The sequence below is a fragment of the Choloepus didactylus genome, chromosome 13 (genome assembly GCF_015220235.1).
Source record: "Choloepus didactylus isolate mChoDid1 chromosome 13, mChoDid1.pri, whole genome shotgun sequence".
Taxonomy (NCBI): domain Eukaryota; kingdom Metazoa; phylum Chordata; class Mammalia; order Pilosa; family Megalonychidae; genus Choloepus; species Choloepus didactylus.
Genome location: NC_051319.1, coordinates 95113888 through 95137072, shown reverse-complemented (window position 1 = coordinate 95137072; position 23185 = coordinate 95113888). Strand labels below are relative to the sequence as shown.

At 51.3% G+C, this 23185-nt stretch overlaps 1 protein-coding gene across 1 annotated transcript in view; it reads right to left on the bottom strand.

Annotated features, from left to right (window-relative positions):
* The window catches only part of SYNPO (synaptopodin), a 53352-nt gene extending 31594 nt beyond the window's left edge, over positions 1-21758 (bottom strand). Inside the window, exons 1-2 of the mRNA XM_037801394.1 lie at positions 21713-21758; positions 4862-5520 (exon numbers count right to left, since the gene is read on the bottom strand). Of these exons, the coding sequence (XP_037657322.1) occupies positions 4862-5270 (409 nt within the window). The 5' untranslated portion in view covers positions 5271-5520; positions 21713-21758. The remainder of the gene's footprint in view (positions 1-4861; positions 5521-21712) is intronic.
* Between the last annotated feature and the right edge of the window lie 1427 nt (positions 21759-23185).

Genomic DNA, 23185 nt, shown 5'->3' with positions numbered 1-23185 from the left:
CTGGGCCATCCCCTGATGAGTGGCTCAGCAACTGAAGGGCAGGGGTGCCATGTGGCCTCTCCTGGGCCTCGGTTCCCCATTTGTACATTGAACTAAATGCCTTTCAGATCGAGCTCAGCAGAGACCTATGGCATGTCAGAGGGCATCAGGATCACAATACCAGGATGTAGTTAAAAGCCCAGATTCCCAGATTCTGACCACCCCAAGTCTGATAACAGGATTGATAACAAACACCCTCTACATACACATACTGCCAACAATTTTGAAGCAGAATCACACTTGAAAAAATGCTGGCCCAGGTTTTCACCAAAGTTTCCCTGGGTTCTTTCTGAGTACCCCACCCCTGTAGCCAGGCTGAGTTCCACTTTCATCTATCTCATATATCAAGGTTTAGATTTCTGCTAAAGGAAGTTACAACTGCACTGACATAGGCCCACCACATCCATGGTTCTGTGAAATGCAGAGCTGCAGGTGGCCTGGGTTGGGGATGTCCCCTGTCCCCAGTGGGCTGGATCAGGGCCTGGAGAGGTCAGGCGACAGAGGGGGCAAATGCTCCCTGGCCACTCCAAACCCTCCACACCAGAACACCTGACATCATGGGCTGCAAGAGCATGCCTCTGAATCTGTGGCTGCTCTTGTCTTGCTGTGCTATAACTGCCATGGTGTGGGGGCAGGGGGCAGGGTGGGAGTCCTGGGGATTGGATCAGGCAGGGTATTGCCTACCCTACAAGCACATCTGCTGGGAAAGTGGCTGCAGCCAGCCTGTGGGAAACCAGGAAACAAACTGTGTGGGTGAGAGGGAAAGAAAGAGAGAGAGACGCTGGGATTACTGTGTGGGTGGGTATGAAAGAGAAGGAGATGGGGAAAAGGAAGGAGGAGAGCAAGTGGTTCCATCTGTACGTAGGTGTATGGCAGTGGGTGCACAAGAGTGGATATGCCTGTAGGAGAGAATGTGTGCATGCAAAAGAGATTTCAAAGTGTAGGTGTGTGAGCAAAAAAGAAAAAGGAGAAAAGAACATGCTTTTAACCTGCATCTATGGGAGGGGTGTGTGTTTGTATGAGAAAGTGTACATATGTCCCCTTGAATGTTCTCAGTATGTATGCAAATGTGTGACATGAATCTGCATGTGAAAGTTAGGTGTGCACAGTGAGAGGAGGCCTGCAGGAGGATGTGTGTGTGCCAGCGTATGCCCATGCATGGATATGTGCGTGCCTGAGGGTGACAACACAGTGTTGGCATGTGTGTGTAACCTGTGTGTTTATGGATGTGTGTGAGTGCACATGTGAGGTATACATGAACCTGTGACAATGTTCCTATGCTGTCACCCTCCTACTAGGGTCACCGTGGTGTGGGAGGCATGAGGGAGGGAGTGGGTGGCTTCCTGCCCAGCCTCTGTTCTGTGTGCCCTCACTCCCACGGCCTGATGAGCAGGGGCCTTAATCTTGGCCCAGTGACCACTGTCAGCTCTTATCATGGGCACAGGTTCCACTGCCTCAACAGGATCAACATGGCCAGAGGCAGGACTCACCTGACAACCCAGATCTGAATGCCGCGCCCACCCCAGAGGCTCAGAACAGTGTCTACTAGAGCTGGAAAGGCCTCCAAATCCTCTAGACACTCCCACCCCCCAATAACAAATGGGCTGGAGAGGAGGGAAACGAGCTCTTCCAAAGCTGCTGGGCCAAGGAAGGACTGGATCCACAGTGGATCCCAGGTGTCCCGGAGCACATCCAAGGGGGAGGAAATGTGCTGGACAGAATCCCTCACCATCCCCCAAAGCCTGGACAACCTTTTGCCAGCCCCAGGTGGGTGGAAGAACACAGCCTGCTGCCTCGTCTCCATGGAGACAAGGCAGCACAGAGGGTGGTTAAGTATGGGCTCCCACCGCCCAGGGTTCAAATCCTGGCTTCTCCACCCCCTAGGCTCTGAGGCTTTGACAAGCCACTGCTTACACTCTTTATGCCTTGGGTCCCTCATCTGTAAAACAGAGATAAGAAAAGTATGAACTCTATAGCACTTGTTTAGAGGAGGGGATGAAGTAATCTATACAAAGCATTGAGCACAGTGCCTGGCAGCTGAACTGGGAGGCAGAAGCCCTGGTTCCAGCCCCAGCTTTGCCAATCAACTCACTGGGTGGCCTTAGACAAGTCATTTGCCGTCTCTGGGCTTTATAGTCTCCATCTGTACAGTGAGCCCTGCCAGCTATGACTGGCTGTGACTCTGGAGAAGACAGCTGCTGCATGGGGTGCTTTGTGAGCTGTGGACCAACTCGTGCTGGCTGAGGCTCGATCATGAGCCCGATGTTCTGCTTTCCTTCCCACAGATATTCTCCCAAGATGGCAGCAGCTAATGGTAGAAACTGAGCTGCAGGCTGCTGCCCACCTCACTCTCCAGACCCCTGCCACTCCAGCCTGCCAAGGACTCCCTTCTACCCTGGTCAGCTGGAACTCAGACCTTGGAGAGTTGGCACCAGTCACCCCCTCTCCCCCCAAAGTCAAGGTCTCTACAGTACCCAAGGCAGAAGATGTTGTGACCCATACTTAAAACTACCAGAGGGCACTCCAGAGAGACGGGTATAATTGCAGAAGGATGGGTGTAATTGTCTGTAGATGCCTATAATCCTCTGGTCATAATGAAGGGAAGTTTTAAAAGGAAGCTCTAATCCCCTAATAACCTGGCAGCTCCACAGGCCTCTTCCCTCCAGATCTCTGGGCAGAGAGTAGGGACTCTGGCCACTCCCCTTCCCAAGGGAGCAGAAAGGCCAGTGTGAGCCTGGCAAGACCACCCAGATTTCTACTTTTCTGTAAGACCCAGCTTGCTTCCTGCTTTCACCTCCAAGAAGTCTTCCCTGCCCATTCCAGCCTTTGAAGGTCACTCTTCCCCCACTCTGTGCCTAGAATGTTCAGGCCAGAACTGGATGACCATCTGGATGGACATTCAAGAGAGAAATGAACCCAGCTGAGATAAGCAGAACACAACCATGATCTCAGCTCCAACACTGGCTGTGTGACCTTGGGCAAACGGCTTAAGTCTCTGAGCCTCAGTTCCCTCACCTGGAAAATGGGGCAAATAATTCCTGCCCTGAGAGGCTATAGTAAGATAATGAGAATGACACACTATTAAATAACCTAGCTCAGTGTAAGATGCCAACAGTGTTCATTAACAGGAAGTTCCTTCTCCCCCCTCCACTCATGGTGTCTTCCACCCCAGGGTGTCCACAGACAATACTTTCCCCTCACAAGTCCAGAATAGGGTGGTGGCTAAGAGCACAACCATGATTGAATCATGGCTTCGAACCATGCTAGCCATTTCATTTATATTCTCTGAGTCTCAGTCTTCTCATCTGTATAATGGCAGTAATAGTAGTTTGCTCCTCATGGGGATTGGTATGAGATTAAATAAGTGACCCATAGAAAGCACAGCACATATAGGCTTGACAATAGTAGCCATTGTATTGTTGAGCTGATGATCATAATTTTAATTTTCATCAGTGTCCCTCACATGCTTATCTAGATTACTTTAAAATTTCTAAAACACTGCCACGGCCAAGATCATTTCAACCTCATGACAGCTCTGTGAGGCAGATAAGGGCCCATAGTTTTATTTTACTTTCACAGATGAAGAAACTGAAGCTCACCAAGGAGAAGGGATTTACCTAGGACTTGGCCGGTTGATATTGGGTCCAGAACCCGCACCCACATCTCCTCACCCCTAGCCATGGTCCGTGACAGGCTTTGGGCTCTAGGTTCTAGGGGGTGGGGATTTTCACTGACTCTGGTGTAAGGGCCCACCTCTGAGTTCCCCTCCCAGGGGTCCTCCAAGGCTCCTTCTTCTTCCCCTAGATGAATTGAAGGCCCCCTCCTTGCTCCCACCCAGCTCCCTGCATGAGGCAGGCTGGGGGTGAATGGTAGCCATGGGTGGTGATCAGGACCTGAGAGAATTATTTCAGAGAGGAGAGTGGGCGGGACGGCTGGTCAGATGCCAGCTAGGGCGTTGCCCAAGCCTGCAGAGAAATGAAGTGTTCCTTCGGTTTCCTGACACACAAGCCCTCCCAGGACTGTGCCCCCCACACCCCATCCTCCCTGGGGTCTCCTGGCAGTGGCCTGGCTCACGTCCCCACCATCTGGACCCACTTTAGTGTTTCCATGGGCCCACCCGCCAGAGGTGGTTCAGCGTGGGTTTCCCTGCCCGCCCACTCCGCCTGCAGGAAAATCATCATCGTTCCTTCCTGCCGTGTGGGGCTTATGGAGCTTTGCCCTACGTGCCTCCCCATGGCAGCCCGGGTGACGTAGGTCCTGCCTTTGTCTTCCCTGACAGGTGGGAAACTGAGGCCCAGGTGAGGAATGTGGGCCGCACTCAGAAACTCAGCACTGACCCTCCTGGGCCTCAGTTTCCCCACCTGTAAAATTAGGAGGTTGGATCGGGTAGGAAGGCTCTGTCTCCACCTCCCACGCTTGGCGAGGGCGTTGACCCTGACTGTTGCATTCAGCTCCAATCCACGGCCAGGAGCCGACGCTCAGCCTGTTCAGTGAGGTTCTGCCTCATCAGGAGCTCAGGACTCCACAGTCATTTGTTACCACTAATGATAAAAGGGCAGATAAGGGTGAGAGATGTACTTTTTTTTTTTTTTTTTTAAACCAAGCAGGCTACGTGGCCTTCTCTCACTGCCTTCTCACGTGCCCTCTTTGGCAGAGAAAAAAGTGGGGTTAGCTGTGGTACAGCCGGAACTGCACATAACCCACGCCTCTCCTAGCTTTCCACAGCTCTTCATCTGGGCATGTCCATGGGACCGAGAGGGACTGTTATGTACTAGGGGAAACTATGGTCAGGAAGCCCAGGGGAGAAGGGACACAAGCTTACCTGGTCTCTGGGCCATGCTGGGCCCGGGGCCAGGGCTGGGGCTGGGGCTGGCTGTCATCACCTGCTGGGCTTTCAGGGCACCCCAGTCCTGGCTGGCCCTGTCGTCATGCTGGGGCTCCCCTCCGGCCTCCCTGGAGCAGCTGGGTGGTTGCATGTCCAGGACTTTGGGTTGCTGTGGTGCCCCCGGGGTGGCTCTGCAGGCCGAGTTGTCCCCTCTCCTGCTGGCCACTCCTTCGTCCTCCTCCAGGTCAGTGAACCCTGCCTCTCCCTGCAGGCCCTCCTCGCTGCCACTCTCCTGGGCCTCGAGGGCCACACACCTGTAGTTCCCATCGGGGATCCCCAAGGTGCAGGAGGTGGGCCTCCCTTCGCAGGGCCTAGGGGGAGGGGGCAGGAGGTGGGGGCCCAGCATCGTGCTGCCTCTCCTCGGCAATGCAGACAAGCTGGTGCCTGGGCCTGAGCAACTGTTTTCACTGTCTCTCTCCTCTCAGGGTCTCCTCTGGCTCTCTGAAGCTTTGCCTTCCTCTGCGACTCACAGGGCCGGAGTGAAGTCAGGCTGGGAAGCAAGAGAAGCCCCTCCTGGGCTGGATGGGGCGATGGGCGCCCAAGCCCTCCTTCTTAACCCGTCTCTGCTCCGTGAGGCCCCCTTCAAAGCGATCTATCTGCATAGGGAGGAAAGAAACAGCACGTGAGATGACTTTTTGGGTGTTCCCAGCTGGATTTCTGAGACCCCTCTATCTTGGGGTGTCCCTGACAACTGACTGCGGTTTAGGCGTACAGGTCCCAAACTTCCCAAGCTTCAGTCTCAACATCCCAGATTTTTGCCATTTCCTTATGCCACCTGAAGCATTATTTACTCAGTATTTTTCCTTAAATCAACTTTAAACAGCTTACTTGAGTTACTTTAGACTTATCGTAAGCGATAATTGCAGGAAAACCACAAATATGTTGTGGTAAGTCATTTTTTCCCCTAATACACATTAAATAAATATCTAGTTATTTTAAAATACTTATTTTGCACTTCCTAGAAAAAATTTTCTCCCAAGGCACGTTCCACTCTCAGAGTCACAGGAACAGCGGGGCAAAGGGGAGAAGACTGAGGACTGGGACCCCCTTGAAGAGGCTGTGGCACCGAAGGGAGATGGTGCAGCCAGGTGCACAAGTGCCTGGGCTCGGAGTGAGAATCCCAGCTCCGCCACCTGGCTGGCGGTCCTCAGGTCACATGACCTTTCTGACCTTCAGCTTCCCCCTCTGTAAAATGGGGATTGTGTTGCCTTGAGGATCGAATGAGAAAATGCATGCAGATGACTTAGCACAGTTTCTGAGACATGCTCAATATGTGTCGGCCATTCATTCATTCCACAAAATTTTTTTGAGCTCCTATTATATTTTGGATATATATTTAGATATATATTCAGATTATATTTCAGATACAGTGGGGAATAAAGAGGACATGATGCCCTAGCTCATAAAGCCTTAAAATCTGGTGGGGGGAGCTGTGAATAGATTACAAGAACAATAATAACAATAGTGTGATTATTTATAAATGTGAATGATGATAATCCAACAGAGAGATGACGACAGCCTCCTATAAGGGATGGTGAGGAAGGGCTGGATAGGAGGGGTACTTGGGCGGTAGAACTGGCAGGGCTGGGAGGCAGATGGAGAGTGGGTGTGAGGAAGAGGGGAGGAGTCTAGAACGCAGCCCAGGTTCGTAGCTCCAGTGACAGAGTGATTTTTTTCATAGAGACTAGGAATAAATGGGAAGGAGCAGGTGTTCAGGGGAACAGGGAGATGAGTTTGCTTTTGGATTTCTGGGGGAGATGAGAAGTGGGCAGTTCCACATGGGGGCCTGGAGAACAAGGGAGAGTTCCAGGCTGGGGACAAAAGTTTGCAAATCATCTGTGGAGGCACAGAGTGGAGGCAGAGGAGACCCCACCCCCCACCCCAGGAAAGGCACGTGGTACCCAAGACAGGGCCAATGGCCTATTATGCTTAGGAAGAAACTGTTGAATAAACAGATCTTGGTTAAAGGCGTGATTCTGCCACCACTTAGCTGTGTGAACCCGTGCAAGTCACTCCACCTCTCTTTACAAAATGGGGTGAGAATCCATCTGCTCCCACTGGCTGCCCCATGGTCAGTGAGAATCCATTGAATTGTGTGAGCATGGGTGGCCTGAGGTGCGGGACTGACCTCAGCCAGTGTGGTTCCTGACCTGGAGACCCTGACCCTGTCCCCAGGCAGGGGCCAAGACCCCCACCCCAGCAGGCCGGGTCAAGGCTTTGGCTTCTGGTCAGAGCTGCACCAGGACGTTCTCATAGGCAGGCGGTGGAGGAGATAAGCGCATTACCGGGCCCCAGGGCAGAGCTGAGCCAATCAGGGGAAAGGCAAACAAGCCTAGGATCAGAAAGATAACCAGGCACCTGTTGTAACAGCCCCTGCGGCAGGGCAATCAAGAAAAAGAAGCCAATGTTCTGCCCGGGAGAAGAATGGAAACTCACAGTATTGAGCACCTTTATGTGCTGTGTTCCTTCACTTAGGTTACTGCAATAAATCCTCACTACAGTCCTGTGAGAGGGCTCCTATTATTATTACCATCCCATTTCACAGGTGAGGAAATTGAGGCCCACCTGGGTGAAAGGACTTCTTGCCTATGTCACACAGTAAATGTCAGGCTGGAATTTGAACCCAGCTCTAACATCTTCGTCATGACTGGGACACAGAGAAATAGAGGAGATGGCTCTAGGCCCTTATCCCCCTCCAAGATTTTCCTTAGAATCTTAAAAGGGTTAGTGGATTTCTGAGGAGACCTGCCTGGCCCTCTCTGGCTGAGTGACCTTGGACAGGTGCCTTCTGGACTCTGGACTCAGTTTCCCCCAGAGCGCCATGGCAGGGTGGAGCCGCATGTGCTGGAGGATCCATCGTTCCCTGGCACTGCGGGACCCCATGGTTCCAAGCACTCAGAGCCACCCCCAACACTCTCTGCAACCACCATAGAGCCAGATGGCAGGAGGCAGGAGTGGGTGTGGGGAGGGGGCAGGGCTCCCTGTGACTCCTCGCATCCCTATGGGGGCCTCGCCTCGCTCTTTCCTTGCTTCTGTTTTGCTGTATTTGATGGTGGCCACGGTTTCCAGGAAAGAAGAGAGAGGCGGAAAAGTTAACTTTCCGCCACCCACACAAATATTTTTGGCCTCCGTGGTCTTTGTGCTGCCAAACCAGGAGGGAGGGGTTGGCAGGAACACTCCAATCCAAGGCTCCCTCCCAAGGAGGTGCTGTCTGACTCCCAGTGCAGCTGGGGGCTTGGGCAGGCCCAGTGCAGGCCCAAGCCCTGAGCCCTGAGCCCTGAACACCCACTCCTGCCCAAGGGGTCGGGACTCATAGCAATGATGACAGCTGCCGCTTACTGCGCGTCTGCTGGTACGTGCTGGTCCAAGTCCTTTACCTTACAGTCCCAGGAGGTAGGCCTGAGAGAGCAGTTTACAGATGAAGAAACTGAAGCACAGAGAGGTAAAGTACGGTATCCAAAGTCACACAGGTGATGAGTGGTAAAGGCAATATTCGAGCTGAGCCTGTTGAGGTCTGTGCTCTTACCCACTGTTCCTGGTGGCTTCAAACTCTGCTCCAGGGACCCCCAGATGTATTGAGGTTGCTGAGCCCAAGTCACAGTGGCTCCATCTGTGAGTGCAGATCTCTGCTGCGGGCAGGGGACAGCCCACTCCACCCTCAGCAGAAATGGGAGGAACATCCTGAAAAGTTCTAATTCCATCTCCCCCAAATCCAAATTCCTCGTCCTGCCACAAGGCACAAGAACACCTGAGCTTCGGCAAGCCCAGGCCGATAGAGTTCACGGAACCCATGTCCTCATCCCATAGAGGGAAACTGAGCCCAGAGAGGGGGAGGATTTCCCCAGGGCTGCAGAGCAAGTCAGAGGTAGACCTGGCCCTGGAACCCAGGTACCCAGATGCTCCACCTGGAGCTCCTCCAAGAAGCCCACCCCACTGAGGGGTCAGCCTCACCTGCTCCCAGCCCATCCAGCCATGGCCCCCAGGACCAATGCCCAAGCTAAGCAGCACATGCTCTATGGACCTGTGAGACATCCCGAAGGCTCCTCCTGTTATTGGTTTCTGCAGTGGGTGGGCTCAGAGGAAGTGGCCTTGGGACTCTCATGTCTCTTCTGTCCATATGGGGCATGGGAAAGGCATTAACTTTGGAATCAGATCTGAGTTCAAATTCTGACTCCACTGCTTGGTGACTATCTGTTCCTGGGCAAATCTCTTTCTCTTTCTGAGCTTCGGTTTCTCTGTGCAAAACAGGCAATAAAACAGTACCTACTTCACAGTGTTGTTGTAGGGATTCACTGAGAAAATTTTGGCTCCTTGATTCATTAGGCAGGTACTGGGAAGCACTGTGCTGGTCCCCAGTGGGACCCTGGGGCTGCTTGGCGAGCCTGGCATTCAGGACCCTGAGCACTTGGTGCACACAGGCCGGGGCAAGTGTAAAGCTCAGCCCAGCCTCCCCCAAGCTGCATGACTGCTCATCAGCAGCTGTGCCCCCACAGGCCAAAAGAGCCTGCTGTGTGGCCTCAGAGGTAGGAAAAGGAAGCGAGGGGTACTGGGTGTCAGGGCTTAAACAAGTACACTGCACTGGGGTCAAGGCATGGGGTCCTTGTTTTTATTCTCTCAATGACTCACTGAGTCATGCTGAGGAATCATGGGATGTGATTCTATAAACTGAAGTATGCCGAGAGGAGAGAGGCCCTAATAAGAATAGACCCTCATGCCTCAGAAAACCCTTCTGCTCCAGAAACCTCCCTACCTGTAGTATCTCCCTGTCTCTATCCTGTTCTGATCCATTCTTCTAAAGTGCAACTCTGAATGTGTCACTCTTCTGCTCAAGAGCAGTCCATTGCTCCCCATTGCTCCGAGAAAGAAAAGTTGTGAACAAAGGGCAATGGAGATTCAAAGGTAGATCTCATATTCTTGGCTGAGGGGGATAATGATGCTTCAGCTAGATTTGAAGGACTTTGACAAGAGCTGGGGATTCTGATGGATGAAGGCACTTCAGGCCAAGTGAAGAGAGCAAGCAGGACCATTTAGGGATGAATCTGAGGAACCATCTAGGCTTGTGCGGAAGAGCATGCGTGGAAGTGCAGAGGGAAGTGAGGCTGGGAGAGAGGGTGACCAGACTGTGACTGGCTTCACTGATCTGAACTCTCTCCTGCTGGATGAAGAGAAGGTATAAGGGGCAGCCCTGTAGGATTGAGGGGACACTGCAAAGCCCAGCTATGGGGAAAAGGGCTTGAAGCAACAAAGCTAGAGCAGAAGGTGGGAGACTGAAACAAGGGCTGGCATGCTGGGATCCCTCAGAACGGAGCATTTGGGGGCTAGTTCCTTGGCACCTGGCACAATGCCAGACACATAATAACAATAACAATGATGCTAGCTAGTATTTACAGAGTGCTTACTCTATCAGGCGTTATTCCAAACATTTGGCATGCATTAAGTCATTTGATCCTCACCACAACCCTATAAAGGAAGGTGCTATTATTATCTCCATTTTATAGATAAAGAAACTTATATGACTTGCCAAGCTCATCTGTAAGTGGCTGAGTCAGGGTTCAAACCCTGATAGTCTAGCTCCAAATACCACTTTTATCTATAAGGCTCTACTAGCCCAATTCTATAAATAGTTGCTGAATGAATGAAGGAGGAAGAAGATTGGAAGAGAAGGGGGACAGAGGGAGGGAGGAAATTGTCTCCAAAGCCTGGTACATGGCCTGGCACATGGTAGGCACTGGATAAATACTCCTTGAGTGAAATAATGAATGAGGTGTGACTTAAGGATTAAGAGTAGGTATAGCCTAAGGGTGAAAATGGGGAAAGGGTAGCCCAGAAGTGGTCCCAATGGCTTGGGGTCCGCCTCCCCATCGCACCCCTCCTCTTTGTTCCCTTCCACCTCCTGGGCAGAAGGAGCCAGTGCTAGATGCGCCCTGGGGGTACTCTGGGAGCATCAGGAAAACATCCCTTGGCAAGAGGCAGCTTTGAGGGACCAGGAAAAACTCTCCAAGCTGGGCAAGCAGGGCTGGTCCCTGGAGATATGAGTGTCAGCCAGACCTCAATTCAGCCTCATGATCGCTGGGTAATTTTGGACCAGTCACTTCATCTCACCAAATTTCAGCTACCTTCTCAGTAAAACAAAGACACAATCATTCATTTATTCATCTGTTCATTTAACGTGTATTCACTGAATGCCTGCTGTATGCCATTTGCTATTCTAGGTACTAGCGCTACACAGTGAACAAAAGAGAAAGAAATCCTCCCCATGTGGAGCTCACACGTTAGCTGGGGTAGACAGAAAGTAAATAAATAAGACAGAATGTCAGATGGCGATAGTGCAGTGGAAAAATAATTAAGCAGGCAAGGGATCTAGGGAGTGCTTTGTATCATTATGATAGAGCAAATGGTGGTAGTAATGTGGAAAACCTTGAAAGACGTCATTCTATTTTTTGCCTGGCATATGTGTTTCAAGTTCACAATTATGCTGAAATCTCACATGCAGTTATAAAATGCATAAAATCAACATTAGGGGGCAAACTCAGGAACATAAGCCCAGCAGATCTCTGGGAGATATATTGTTTATCCTGATATTCTGATTATTTGATTGTTCACCATTTTAGAACCTTCATGTTCCACTGAGAATATGTCCTCCATTTTAGGAATAATTTTTGTAACTCTGCATATAAAAATATGATTTCACATGTTAGCATTATTTCTTTGAGAGGATCCATTTCCAAAGTCATTAAATTGACAAAGGGCCTCCTCAGGGTGAAGCACCTGGTATACAATGAGTTTGAGGATAATAATAATAGCATCAAGTGGTTGTTGTGAGGATTACATAAGGTAACATGTGTAAGTGCTTGAGAATTTGCAGCTATGGTCATTACAATTATTTTTGCAGAGGAGTGACTGAGGACGTAAGGATAAGAAGAGCTACCACTTATCGAACTTGCAGTGTGCCAAGCATTATGCTGTGCCCACAGTGTCGATTCCTATCTTTTTTCTATCAGGTGGGCACCTCCTATTATCCCCATTTAACAGATGAGGGAACAGAGGCTCAGTGAAGGGGAATTTCTGCCCATGGTCCCAGAGCAGGAACACAACCAAGGCTGGACCTGACCTGCATCTGGGACCCGGGGTGATTGCTGGGGGGTTCTCTGAGGGTCCTGGGGAGAAGCCGTCTCACACATCAGAAAGAACTTTCCTTCTGGCCCTGGCTCTGCCCTGTGCTATGTGACCTTGGCCACATCCCTCTGCTCCTGGGCCTTGGTGGCCCCCAAAGCATCACTGCAGAGCTGGGCTTGGGGTCTCTGGGGGCCCTTCCAGCTCTAGATTGCCAGTGGAACCCAGAACTTTGGTGGACTCGATCAGGTTCCAAATGGACTCACAGAATCCAGCCTGCTGGAGAAATCGGCCAAGTCCCCTGCACGTCACGTCTATTTCTGCCCTCCTGGGTTTATAAATACGTGGGCCAGGCTTCAGCGGGACTGGGGAGACTGAAGTCATGGTTATAAATATGGGGCCAAGGCTGGCGGGAGGGGGCTGGGGGGCAGACAGGGCCAGGGCCAGCCTGGAAAGCCATGCCTCAGGGGTCCTGCGTCCCGGTCAGAGGGGATGGGGCTGGCCCGAGGTCGCACGGTCAGCGAGGGTCAGAGCTGGGCCCATCTCACAGGACCCCCAAGGCCGAGCGGAAGCTGCTCTTCACTGCCACCCACTGTCCAGGCTCTCAAATGCCCCCTCGCCCTGCCCCTAAGGGGTCAAAAGAGTGTGATACTATGAATTTGTTTATAGAATAAACTTTTACTGATAACATGTTTATCTGTTGTATATACTGGAGTTCTAAAAAATTCGTTTGAGAGAGGCTCTATGACTAAAATTTAGAAAATTGCTAACTGTATCTTCTCCCACTCCTTCACCTGGCAGAGTGGTTGGCGGTAGCAGGAGCTGGCCCCTACCGACTCAAAAACCACTGTGCACGTCACTTCCCGACTCTGCATTCAGGGGCCTCACGTTGGTAGAGCGTGAAATCTGCCACGGGGGTAGTTTTTACACAATAGATATTGGCAAACGCTACACATCAAGGCTCCCCTCTTCCCCATAGAGTACAGGTTGTTAACTATTTACCAGCATACCACTGGTTCAGACCTTGGCTTGTGAATCCTCAACACACCTACTTCCTGTCTGTTTGAACTTGAGCCAGTTACTTTGCCTCTGTGAGCCTCTATTTTACCATCTGTAAAGTGGGAATCATAACCATGCCTGCATCATACAGCTTATGCCCCTAAGGGCTCAGCAAACAGTTTCCAAACCTGTCTGCACACTAGAATCACCTGAGGATCTTTTAAAAATTCCAACGCCCAGGTTATACCCCAGACCAACTAAATCACAATCCCTGGAGGTCAGACCCAGGCATGAGTATTTTTCGAAGCTTCCTAAGTGATTCCAGTGTGCAGACAGATTTGGGAACAATCAGCACAGTATATTACCTGCCTCTTTGCAAGCCAACAGTAAACATTGTCCAGGGACCACAGGAGGATGAGGGCAGAGCAGATCCCTCATTCCTGCTGCATTTTCCAAGGAAAATAAATTTGTATGAAGAAGGAGTGTTTTTTTTTTTTTTTTTTTGGTTGTTTCTGTTGAAAGTTCTAAAGTTCTAACCAGCCCGAGCCCCCTTCCAGACGTGGGCCTGGCCACCCCATACGCCCCAGAGCACACGAGCCTCAGGCTTACCAACCCCAAGGATGCCTCACTTTGTGTGGCACCCAGCTAGCCAGCCAGGGGGCTGGAGGGGCCCCAGCGCTGGCCTCTCCCTCCCCTCCAAGAAAGTCAGGCTGACTTTTCTTGACCCACAGAATAATGGTTCTCAAAGCTCGGCTCAGCCTGCTGGCTTGGTAGACTCTGGTAAAGAGTAGAGATATCAGGCTGCAGCTTGTGCCGAGACCTTGGGGCCTCCGCCCAGCCTCTCCCTGGACCAGCAATAACAACGCCCAGTGATAAAATAATCATAATAGTGACTGACACTTATTGGAGTCTTCCTAAGCCCTAGGGTGCACCACAGAGGCCCCTTGAAAGGCAGTAAACATAGAGCTGCGCTGCCTAACCCAGTAGCCACGTGTGCTACTGAGCACTTGAAATATGGCAAGTTTGAACTGAGATATGTTGTAAATAAGGAATACACACCAGATAGCAAAGACTTAATAGCAAGAAAAGAAAGTAAAATGTCTCATTAATAACTTTTTTACATTTATTACATGTTAAAATGATACTATTTTTGGTTAAGTGTGCTATTAAAATTAATTTCACCTGTTTCTTTTTAAAACTGTTTCTCTTTATTTTTTTTTAAGGTGGCTACCATAAAATTTAAAACTACCTATGTGTTCACACTTTATTTCGATGGACAGCTCGGGCACAGAAGTGAGGAGGGCACGTTCTCCAGCTCCTGACTCCCAGGCTTTGAATTACATTCTGCCACTTAACCAGGTGTGAAACCTTGGGCAAGTTGCATAACTCTCTGTGCCTCAGTTTCTTCATCTGTAAAACAAGGTTAATAATACCTACCTCACAGTGGCTGTGATGTGGAATTAAATGTGCCTGGCACCAAAAAAGCACTCAATAAATATCAGCTATCACAGGACCATATGACAATGGGCTAAGTGATTTCCTTACATTATCTCACGCCTCAATAGTTGCTGAGCTCCCTGTCACCGGCAGTGAATAAGCAGAGTGGGGAAAACCCCTTGGCAGGCTACTCTAAGGGATCTAAGAAGTTGAATGTGGGGTGGGGGAGACATTGGATGAGATGGTCTTTGAAGATGGTTTCCCAAATAACATGACTTAATGCTGCCACTTGCCCCTTACTTGGCATACCCTAATCCTCTCTTCTCCACCACATCCTCCTTTTCCTTCCCAAGTTTTAGTTCAAGCCAACTGCATGTAATTTAGAGGTGCCCCTGGGAGCGAGCACCGTGCAGGGCACTGTGGGGAAATGGAGGTAAATGAGAGAAGGCTCCTGCCTTCAAGTTTCTAGTGTGGGCAGAGGGACATGAGACAGGGGCTTGAATATCTTCAATACAAGGTGGGAGGGGACAAGGGCCGTGAGGAGCTACTCAACCTCTCTAAGCCTCAAATTCTCCATCTGTAAAATGGGGTCAATGATAGCACCACCTCCTAGGCGTTGTGAGGATTAAACAAGATGATGTGGGAGAAGTGCTCAGCTCAATAAGGGCTGCTTATTATTCTAGTTCCACAAGGGCTTGCACTGCATCAGTTTTGCTCACCATTAATTCATTCAGCAAGTAGTTTACAAGCACTCGCAGTCAGCCAGGACTGTTCCGGGAGCTGGGAATATGATGGTGACAAGCACATATATGGACGTACAAGTGTTGGGAGTTGGGGCAGGGTGGGATAGGGAAGACAGGCAGTAAGCTAGTAGAGGAATAAATAAGCCAGGCAATTTCAGAAAATGAAAAGTGCTCTGAAAGGTGACAGGGAGGGAAGAGGCTGTCACCTCTGGTGGGAGTCATTGTATCCCCAGGACCTAGTGTCATGCCTGGTACCTACTAGGTGCTCAATAAATGCATGGTGAGAAGATCTCAAAAGAGAACTATTATAAAGTGTGTGCAAGAGTTGGACTGATTCTGCCTAGAAGAGTTCTCAGATTAGGGGGATCAGATTGTCGATCGATCAATCACTGGGCGGGCTGGGAAGGCAGAAGCCCTGGGTTGGAGGCCTGGGGTCAAGTTAGAGTTATGGACCACCATCTCCTATGAGCCCACTGACTTCAGGAAAGACTTTCTCCTCACTTGCCTCAGTTTACCCCTCCATAAGGTAGGGGTTGGACAACATGCTCACCAAGGGTTCCACTGACTCTGGTAAGTCTGTGGACCTACCCCGTCCAAGACACTGTGCCCTGAGCCTGAGGGGCAGTGGGGTGGAGGTGGGAGCTGAGGCCACACAGCATGCAGAGACCAGAGCTGAGGGGACATGTCCAGGGCTCCCCAGGAGACCCCTCACTTCAGCACCACCTATGGGAAGAGCCAGGAATCAGGAGACACTGCCTCAAAGTGGCCAGATGTTGGGACTGGAAGGGAATGAAAGCCCCATGTGATTTTTGAATCTCCTTTCACTGGGGGACCCCAACCTCGGATAGTACATCTCCAGAGTCAGGGGACCCACTGGGTCCTCTAGAGGCAGCTCATTCCATCTTTAGCATCCCTTTTCAGTGGAGGTGAAACATCGCTGCTGGTAACTCCCCCTAAATCACTTCCCCCACCCCCCACACACACTCTGATCTTAATCTCAATCTGTGAGGATGCACAGAACAAATCTACCCCTATTTTCTATTCCTTCCCTCAAGCTAAATCTCATCAGTGCCTTGAATTCTTCCACACATGAAAGAATATTCAGATCCCTCCCCATTCTGTTCAGCCTCCTCTATCCTCAGCCCAGTCTCTCAGTTTTTTCAGAAATAAACTGACCACAACATTCCAGGAAAGCCAGCGCAGCCCAGAATGTGGCAAGAAGACCATCACCTCCCTCATTCTGGACATTCTACCTTTATTAATGCAACCTAAGATCAAGTTAACTTTTTAAATTTCTTTCAACAGCTACATCCTGCTGGATCATATCATACTTTTGGTCCACAAATACATAGCTACAAAACTGTGCCACATCTCTCATATCCTCTACCTGTGCCGTTGGCATTTTGAACACAATGGAGGACTTGATAAGTATTTTAGTTAATTTGGCCCCTTGCTGGCAAGGACTCTTGGTAAGTGGTATAGCTGGGACTCAAGCCTATCAAATGAAGAAAATAGAACACACACACACACAGAAGGATGAACTAAAACAATGAAAAGAAAGCATGTTTTGTCCACTATTAACCAAAGCTATTATTAAGGAAGCTCAGGACCCTCCTGTTGAGGCAATGGCTGGCTGGATGAACAAGTGTGAAGGTGTGCAATACTGGACAGGTACAATCTAGGAGATTGGGGTACAGTCTCAGGGGTTGGAGGCAGGTCCAGGAAAGGGGCCCAGGTCAGGGCATGCCTTTGTCAGGAGAAGATGCTGAAAGAGGACACTGGAGGGAGCTGAGCCTGACTTCAGATTAATCGTTTGGCCAACCTCAATCCCCTGCCTGTCTTCTAGACTCAGCCCAGACTACACATCCTGGTCCTGCTCCCTCCTCTCCGTGGCACCGTGGGCAGCTCAGCTCCCCTCCCTAGACCTGAGGAAGGGTGAAATCATGCTGCTTCACACAGCGTAGTGAGTCAGGGGGCAAGTGCTGCCCCCAGTGCCTGGCACCAGGCACCAGCCCAGGGCCCCTCAGGGCAGTGCGGGGAGTAGTCAGCAAATGGGCCCTGCCTGGGAGTGGCCACTGAACAAACAGTGTGGCCTTGGGCGAGTAACTTCTCTCTGAGCCTCAGTGTGTCCATCTGCACCTCACAGAGTGGTGGTGGTGGTGGTGGTGTTGTTCTTAACTTTTATTGTGGTAACGTCTATAAAACAAAATTCCCATTTTAACCACTTTCAAGTATACAGTTCAGTGGTGTCAATTACACTCACAATATTGTGCTACAACGTTCATCACCATCCATGATCAAAACTTTTCCATCACCCCAAACAAAAACTGTACCCATTAAGCATTGCTCAGAGATGTGTTGTGAGGACTCAACTAGTTAAGTTGAACAGAGCCTGGCATGTGGCGAGCCCACAGTACCTGTTGGGTGGTATTATTACTGCAGTGAGTGGGGTGGACTCCGTAAGTCATGGGGGGTGGTAGGAGGAAGCTGAGCTAGAAGGAGCCACAAACCATCCTGCCCAGCACCTGCCCTCCAGCTGCCCGCTGTGTCTGAGTATGTCTGGCTGCAGGTCTGTGAGTGTATGCATGTGTGTGTATACATGTCTGTATGTGTGTCTCTGTATCCGTGTGTGTCTCTGTGTGTCCGTGTGTCTGTAACTCTCTGTGTCTGTGTATGTCCCTCTGCATGTGTGTGACGTGCATATGTCCGTATGTGTGTCTCTATATCCATGTGTGTCTATGTGTCCATGTGTCTGTAACTCTGTGTGTGTCTGTGTGTCCGTGTGTCTATAACTCTCTGAGTGTCTGTGTATGTCCCTCTGCCTGTGTGTGACATGCATATGTCTGTATGTGTGTCTCTGTATCGTGTGTGTCTGTGTGTCCGTGTGTCTATAACTCTCTGTGTCTGTGTATGTCCCTCTGCATGTGTGTGATGTGCATGTGTCCATATGTGTCTCTATCCGTGTGTGTCTGTGTGTCCGTGTGTCAATAACTCTCTGAGTGTCTGTGTATGTCCCTCTGCATGTGCATGTGTGTATCCGTATGTGTGTCTCTGTATCCGTGTGTGTCTCTTTGTGTCCGTGTGTCTGTAACTCTGTCCCTCTGTCCCTGTAACATGCATGTGGTGAGGATGGTTGGAGTCTGCAAAGTGGCTGGGAGTAGCCCAGGAGGTGGCTCAGCCAGAACAAACAACCCCAGCGAGATTTGCAAGCTCTGTTCTCCAGGCTTTTCTCTGGACTGTTTGCTTTCTTCCTTTCCTTTCCGGTTCCCCTTTAACCCCTTCCTGCTTCTAGCAGAGCTAGGGGGAGGCTCTATCAGGACAGGTACAGGAGCTCTTCCCCTCCCCTCTTCCCACAGCTTCCCACCTTCTCCCCACCACCCCTCTGGCCCCTGCCTCTTTGCCCTGTTGACAGCCCCACTCAGGCGTCTGCCCTTCTCTGAGCCTGTTTCCCAAGTTTCCTCATTTCTCTAAAGGTCCTTCAGGGGCAAACCAGCCCCACTACTTGTCAGTAATGACGAAGGGCACTGTTACAACCACCTGCCAGCTCTGTGACTTGAGGCAGAGCATTCCTGGAGCAGGGGCCCAGGGTAAGATTTGCCAGTATCCAGGGGTAAAATTTTAAATCCTCTTGGGGCTTCCCAAGAACCTGGCCACCTGGCCTTGCTACCTACAGAGAGCAGAGGGGCTGCTTGAGGGGAGCCACAAGGGAGACAAAGGCCCCTGCTTTCACCAGGACCAGGCCTCAGGCTGTGGGTTCCACCAAACTACAGCAGTCTTTACTGAGCACCTATTATGTGCCGGGATCTTTAGGTGGGCTCTTTAATCCCCTCAGCAGCTCTCTAAGATAGTGCTGTTCCTGACTCCATTTCACAGATGCATAAACTGAGGCTCAGTTTCTTGGGGTGGGGGGGGACCCAGGCCTGGGATTGGTTCTCTTCCCTCATCTCAGGACTTATCACTCAGTGTCTTGGTTCTCCCCATGTAAAGTGACGATGACACCCCTCCTTAAGTCAGCAGAGAGTACTGATGGCCCTGATGCCTCTGAGCTATTATTTATCAAGTGCCAGATGCAGTGTGTGCCAGGCCTCCTGTACGGCTCTCTCTCTCAAATCTTCATGACAACCCATTGTACAGATCAGGAGAGTGGAGCCGAGAGAGGCACAGCGACCTGGGAGGGTCCCACAGCTGCAGCAGAAGCAGAGCGCAGGTCTCCCCCGACTTCTTTTCTCCTTTTCCTTTTTTCTGACCCAACAGCAGACTTCAGCTTTCCTTTGCCTGAAGTGCATTTTGTCACATGTAAACATTGGTGTGACTCTATAGATAAACTGCTTTACCACCACTTCCATGCTCTGCCTCCAGCAAATGCAGAAAAAAGAAATCAAGGTGACATCTAGGGAAGTGGAGTGCCCAGGGCAGCATTGTCAGTGGGTAAGTGGAGCTGAACTAGAATCCTCTGAAGCCTCTATCTGAAGCCCATTGCTTAGCCCCGTCAAGGGGTGGCATATTTCAGCTGACCACAGTTATACAGAGTTTCATTTTCTAAATGAAAATATTTCTTTGGGAAGAGGTTGCCCTAGAAGCCTAGGTCCTCCCCGCTGAGCGGAGACACCTCACACTCCCTGGCCAGGCAGTTCTCTCTATAATGATGCCCATAAAGCCCAGGGCTTCATGAAGCAGGTCTCTGTTTGCCCTTGGCCTTGAGAGTAGATGCTAATCTGTGGTTCAGTGGGTTAGACTGTGGGGCCCACAAGGCCACTGAGGGTTAGTTAGGCCCAGGCAAGAACTGTGCCCTTGACCCTAGCCAGCTGTTTCCCCAGGGTTTGAAACAGCTGGCCCAGGTCCCCAAAAACTTTGCATGTGGATGACTCTGTGTGGCCCATCCCTGCTCCAGGAAGCCAGACCCCAGAGCTCAGAGAGTTCTGCCCCCTCAGAGAAGGCACCCTTCTAGAGACACCAGAAACCCCAGAAGTCAGAAGATGCTGCTCCATCCTAGGGCAGAGACAGAGAATCGTGTCAGCCTCACTGGGGACAATGCCTCCTGGGATCTGTGGAGACACTGAAGCTCAGAGAAGGCAAGGAGCTTGCCCAGGGTCACACAGCAAGTTAGTGGCAGGGCTGGGATGGACCCATCCTTGGTCCTCTTCCTCTGCACCTGCTGCCTCCCACAAAAGGGGCCATGATTTCATCCCCACCCAAGGATGTTGCCATCCTTGAGCCAATGTATCATGTGCCCAGTGCAGGTTGAGCACAAAAGAACAGTCCTGGAAGTTCCGCTGTCTGGAACAGAGCAGGGTCCAACTTGCCTAGAGAGTTTGTGATGAGACAAATCACCAACAAACATCCACACATGCACAATTATCGACACAGACACTAAAAACAACAGCAATGGCAAACCATGCAAGAGGGTGGGGTGAGGGTACCACCCTCAACAACACCAGCCCTGACCAACCAGCCTGAGCAGTGACCAGGGGGTGGGGAGTGGGATCTGCCAGGAGATCCCTCCCACACACCCCTCCCGGGACGCTCCTCCCTGGGCTGGCAGATAAAACATGGCCAAGTGCCAGGGGGCTGGGGCTGAAGGACAGGAAGACCAAGGCCAGGTTTGGCCCTTGCCTACCCGCCCACTCCAGCGATTCAAAGCAAGGCTGAGGCCAGACAAGGTACTTGAAAACGCCAGCACTTGAAAATTCCCAAACCCATTGCCTTTGACCTTGGACACCCAGCCCCCACCTGGGATGGGCCGATCTTTTTCCTGGCTCTGCTGGTTCTATCCCCTGCCCCTTTCCACCAAGCACACACACACACATACACACACAATAAGGTGGCAACTGGGCTTTTCACTCAGCAATCACAGAATTATAGAGCTGCTAATCTGTGGGGGCCAAACATGGTCTACACAACAGAGCATGTTTTTGGATCCTGGACAGCTAAAATCAACACTCGTGAGCATTTAAAATGGTAGAAACATAAGGAGAGCGTGTTGCCATCTGGACAGGACCAGAGATCTTCTACTGATCCCCAATCTTCATTCATGTGGGAAGCTTATATTTTTATTTAAATCCACTAGATGGTTTGATGTGCTATTTATATACTTTTCCCTAATGTAGGTGAAAATAACAAGCAATACCTATTAACAAGCAATACCTCATACGCTGCAGAGGTTTTCACACCGCACTTTGGAAAGCACCGACGCTGGCCTTGTAGCAATGGAGGACCTGAGATCTACCAGCTGCAGCCAGGCAGTGGCAGAGCCATTCCTGGAGCCCAGACCCCAACCCTAGGCAAGGCTCAGTCTATAGGGGGAGAAGACCCTGGACTCAGGTCACCTGGGCCCTGGGGGTGCCCAATTTGCACAGAACCTGGGAGGGTGCCCTCTGGTCTTTTCTCCAAGGCAAAGCCCACATTCCTTGGACTCCTCCCATGTTGCTCACCCCGACCCCTGTCTCCCTGATGGCCATGGGCAAGGGTGGCCCTCACTCGGGCTTGATTTCCTCACCTTCCAGGGCTGTGGTGAAGAGGTCAAGCTCCCAGAAGAGAGTCCTCTGAAAAAGATGGAAGGAGACATGGGAGAAGAACCTGTTATCGCGCCTTGCCCCACATCCTCAGCCTTTCCCTCTGGGCAAGTGAGTAGGGGGTGTGCAGGTCTGGGAAGACTGAGCTGGGTTGGAGAAAAAGAATAAAGGAGGGTGGTGGGCACAGAGGAGCCCCAGCATAATAGGGTCCCCACCCACTCAGGCACAGCTGGAGATCTCCTCACCCCAGAGACTCACACAGGAGGCTCCCAGGCTCCCAGGCCTCAGGCTCAGGCCACAGGGGACCAACGGTGGTGACCAATTCAGCCCCATGAGCAGGGACACTCCACTCACGTGCCCCTCCCACCCACACACACATACAAAGGCAATTCTGTGTCCACTACACTCATGTGTACAGGCAGACCCACAAAATACAAACACACACCTCCGCAGGCCCATGAGGAACACCTGGGCATGTGTGTATGTGGAGGGACACTGAAGACACGGACACTCACATACTCACAGACCCCCCGTGGACAGGCCAGGGTGCACACTCTGGGACGCACAAACTTCAACCAGCGGGCATGCTCGGACACACACACACGGATTCATCCGTGCAACTTGCACACACACATATACACATGGAACTCAGCTATTCACTCAATCTTTGACACGCTCCTGCTTATGCCGATGCACATTGCCCCAACCCATGCTCTGCAGCCCTCCACCCACCCCCACCCGGGGCACACAGCAGAGCCAGCCTGCAGCTTTCCTCCCCCAGCCCCAAGCCCCAGGTTTGGCGGCGTCTCTGTCCCACTGCCTGGGAGACACATGTGGTTTCAGTTAGCAGCAAAGCGGGCATTTCCGTCCCAGACAGCCAGGCCCTGCCAGGGCCCCAGCCCCAAGAAGGGCCACTTCGGCCCCTGTTCCTCCACTGCCCATCCCAGGGACTCTGGACGCCCTCTCCCCTAGAAGAGCCTGCTCTCCTTTTCCGCCGTCTCCCCCTCACCTGAAGCCAGATGCCACACTCACACCGCAGAGACCCGCTATGCCCGGGCCTCCGTCCCCGGCTGCCCGGCTGCCCGCCGCCTGCCCGCCTGCCTCCTTGCTCTCGCTGTGTCTGGGAGAAGGCTGAGCAGGACGGGAGGAGGGCAGGGTGTCAGGGGGGCGGGAGGGAGGGAGGGGAGGGGGCGTGTGGAAATGAAACTTTAATAACAGAGCCCCTTTTGTTTCTGAGCATATGGGATATTTCATACATACTGAAGACATTAGCCGTCTATATTTTTAAGGACTCGGGCTAAAGGATGAATAAATACAGCCCATATTCTTCTCGGCAAACACACATGCAGAGTGCTGACTTCTGGAGCATTTCAAAACCCAAAGAAAAAGCCCCCAGTGACACCGGACACTTAAAAATAAATATGTTTCCAAGACTTCAGGCTCGCCTTGCCCCCTCT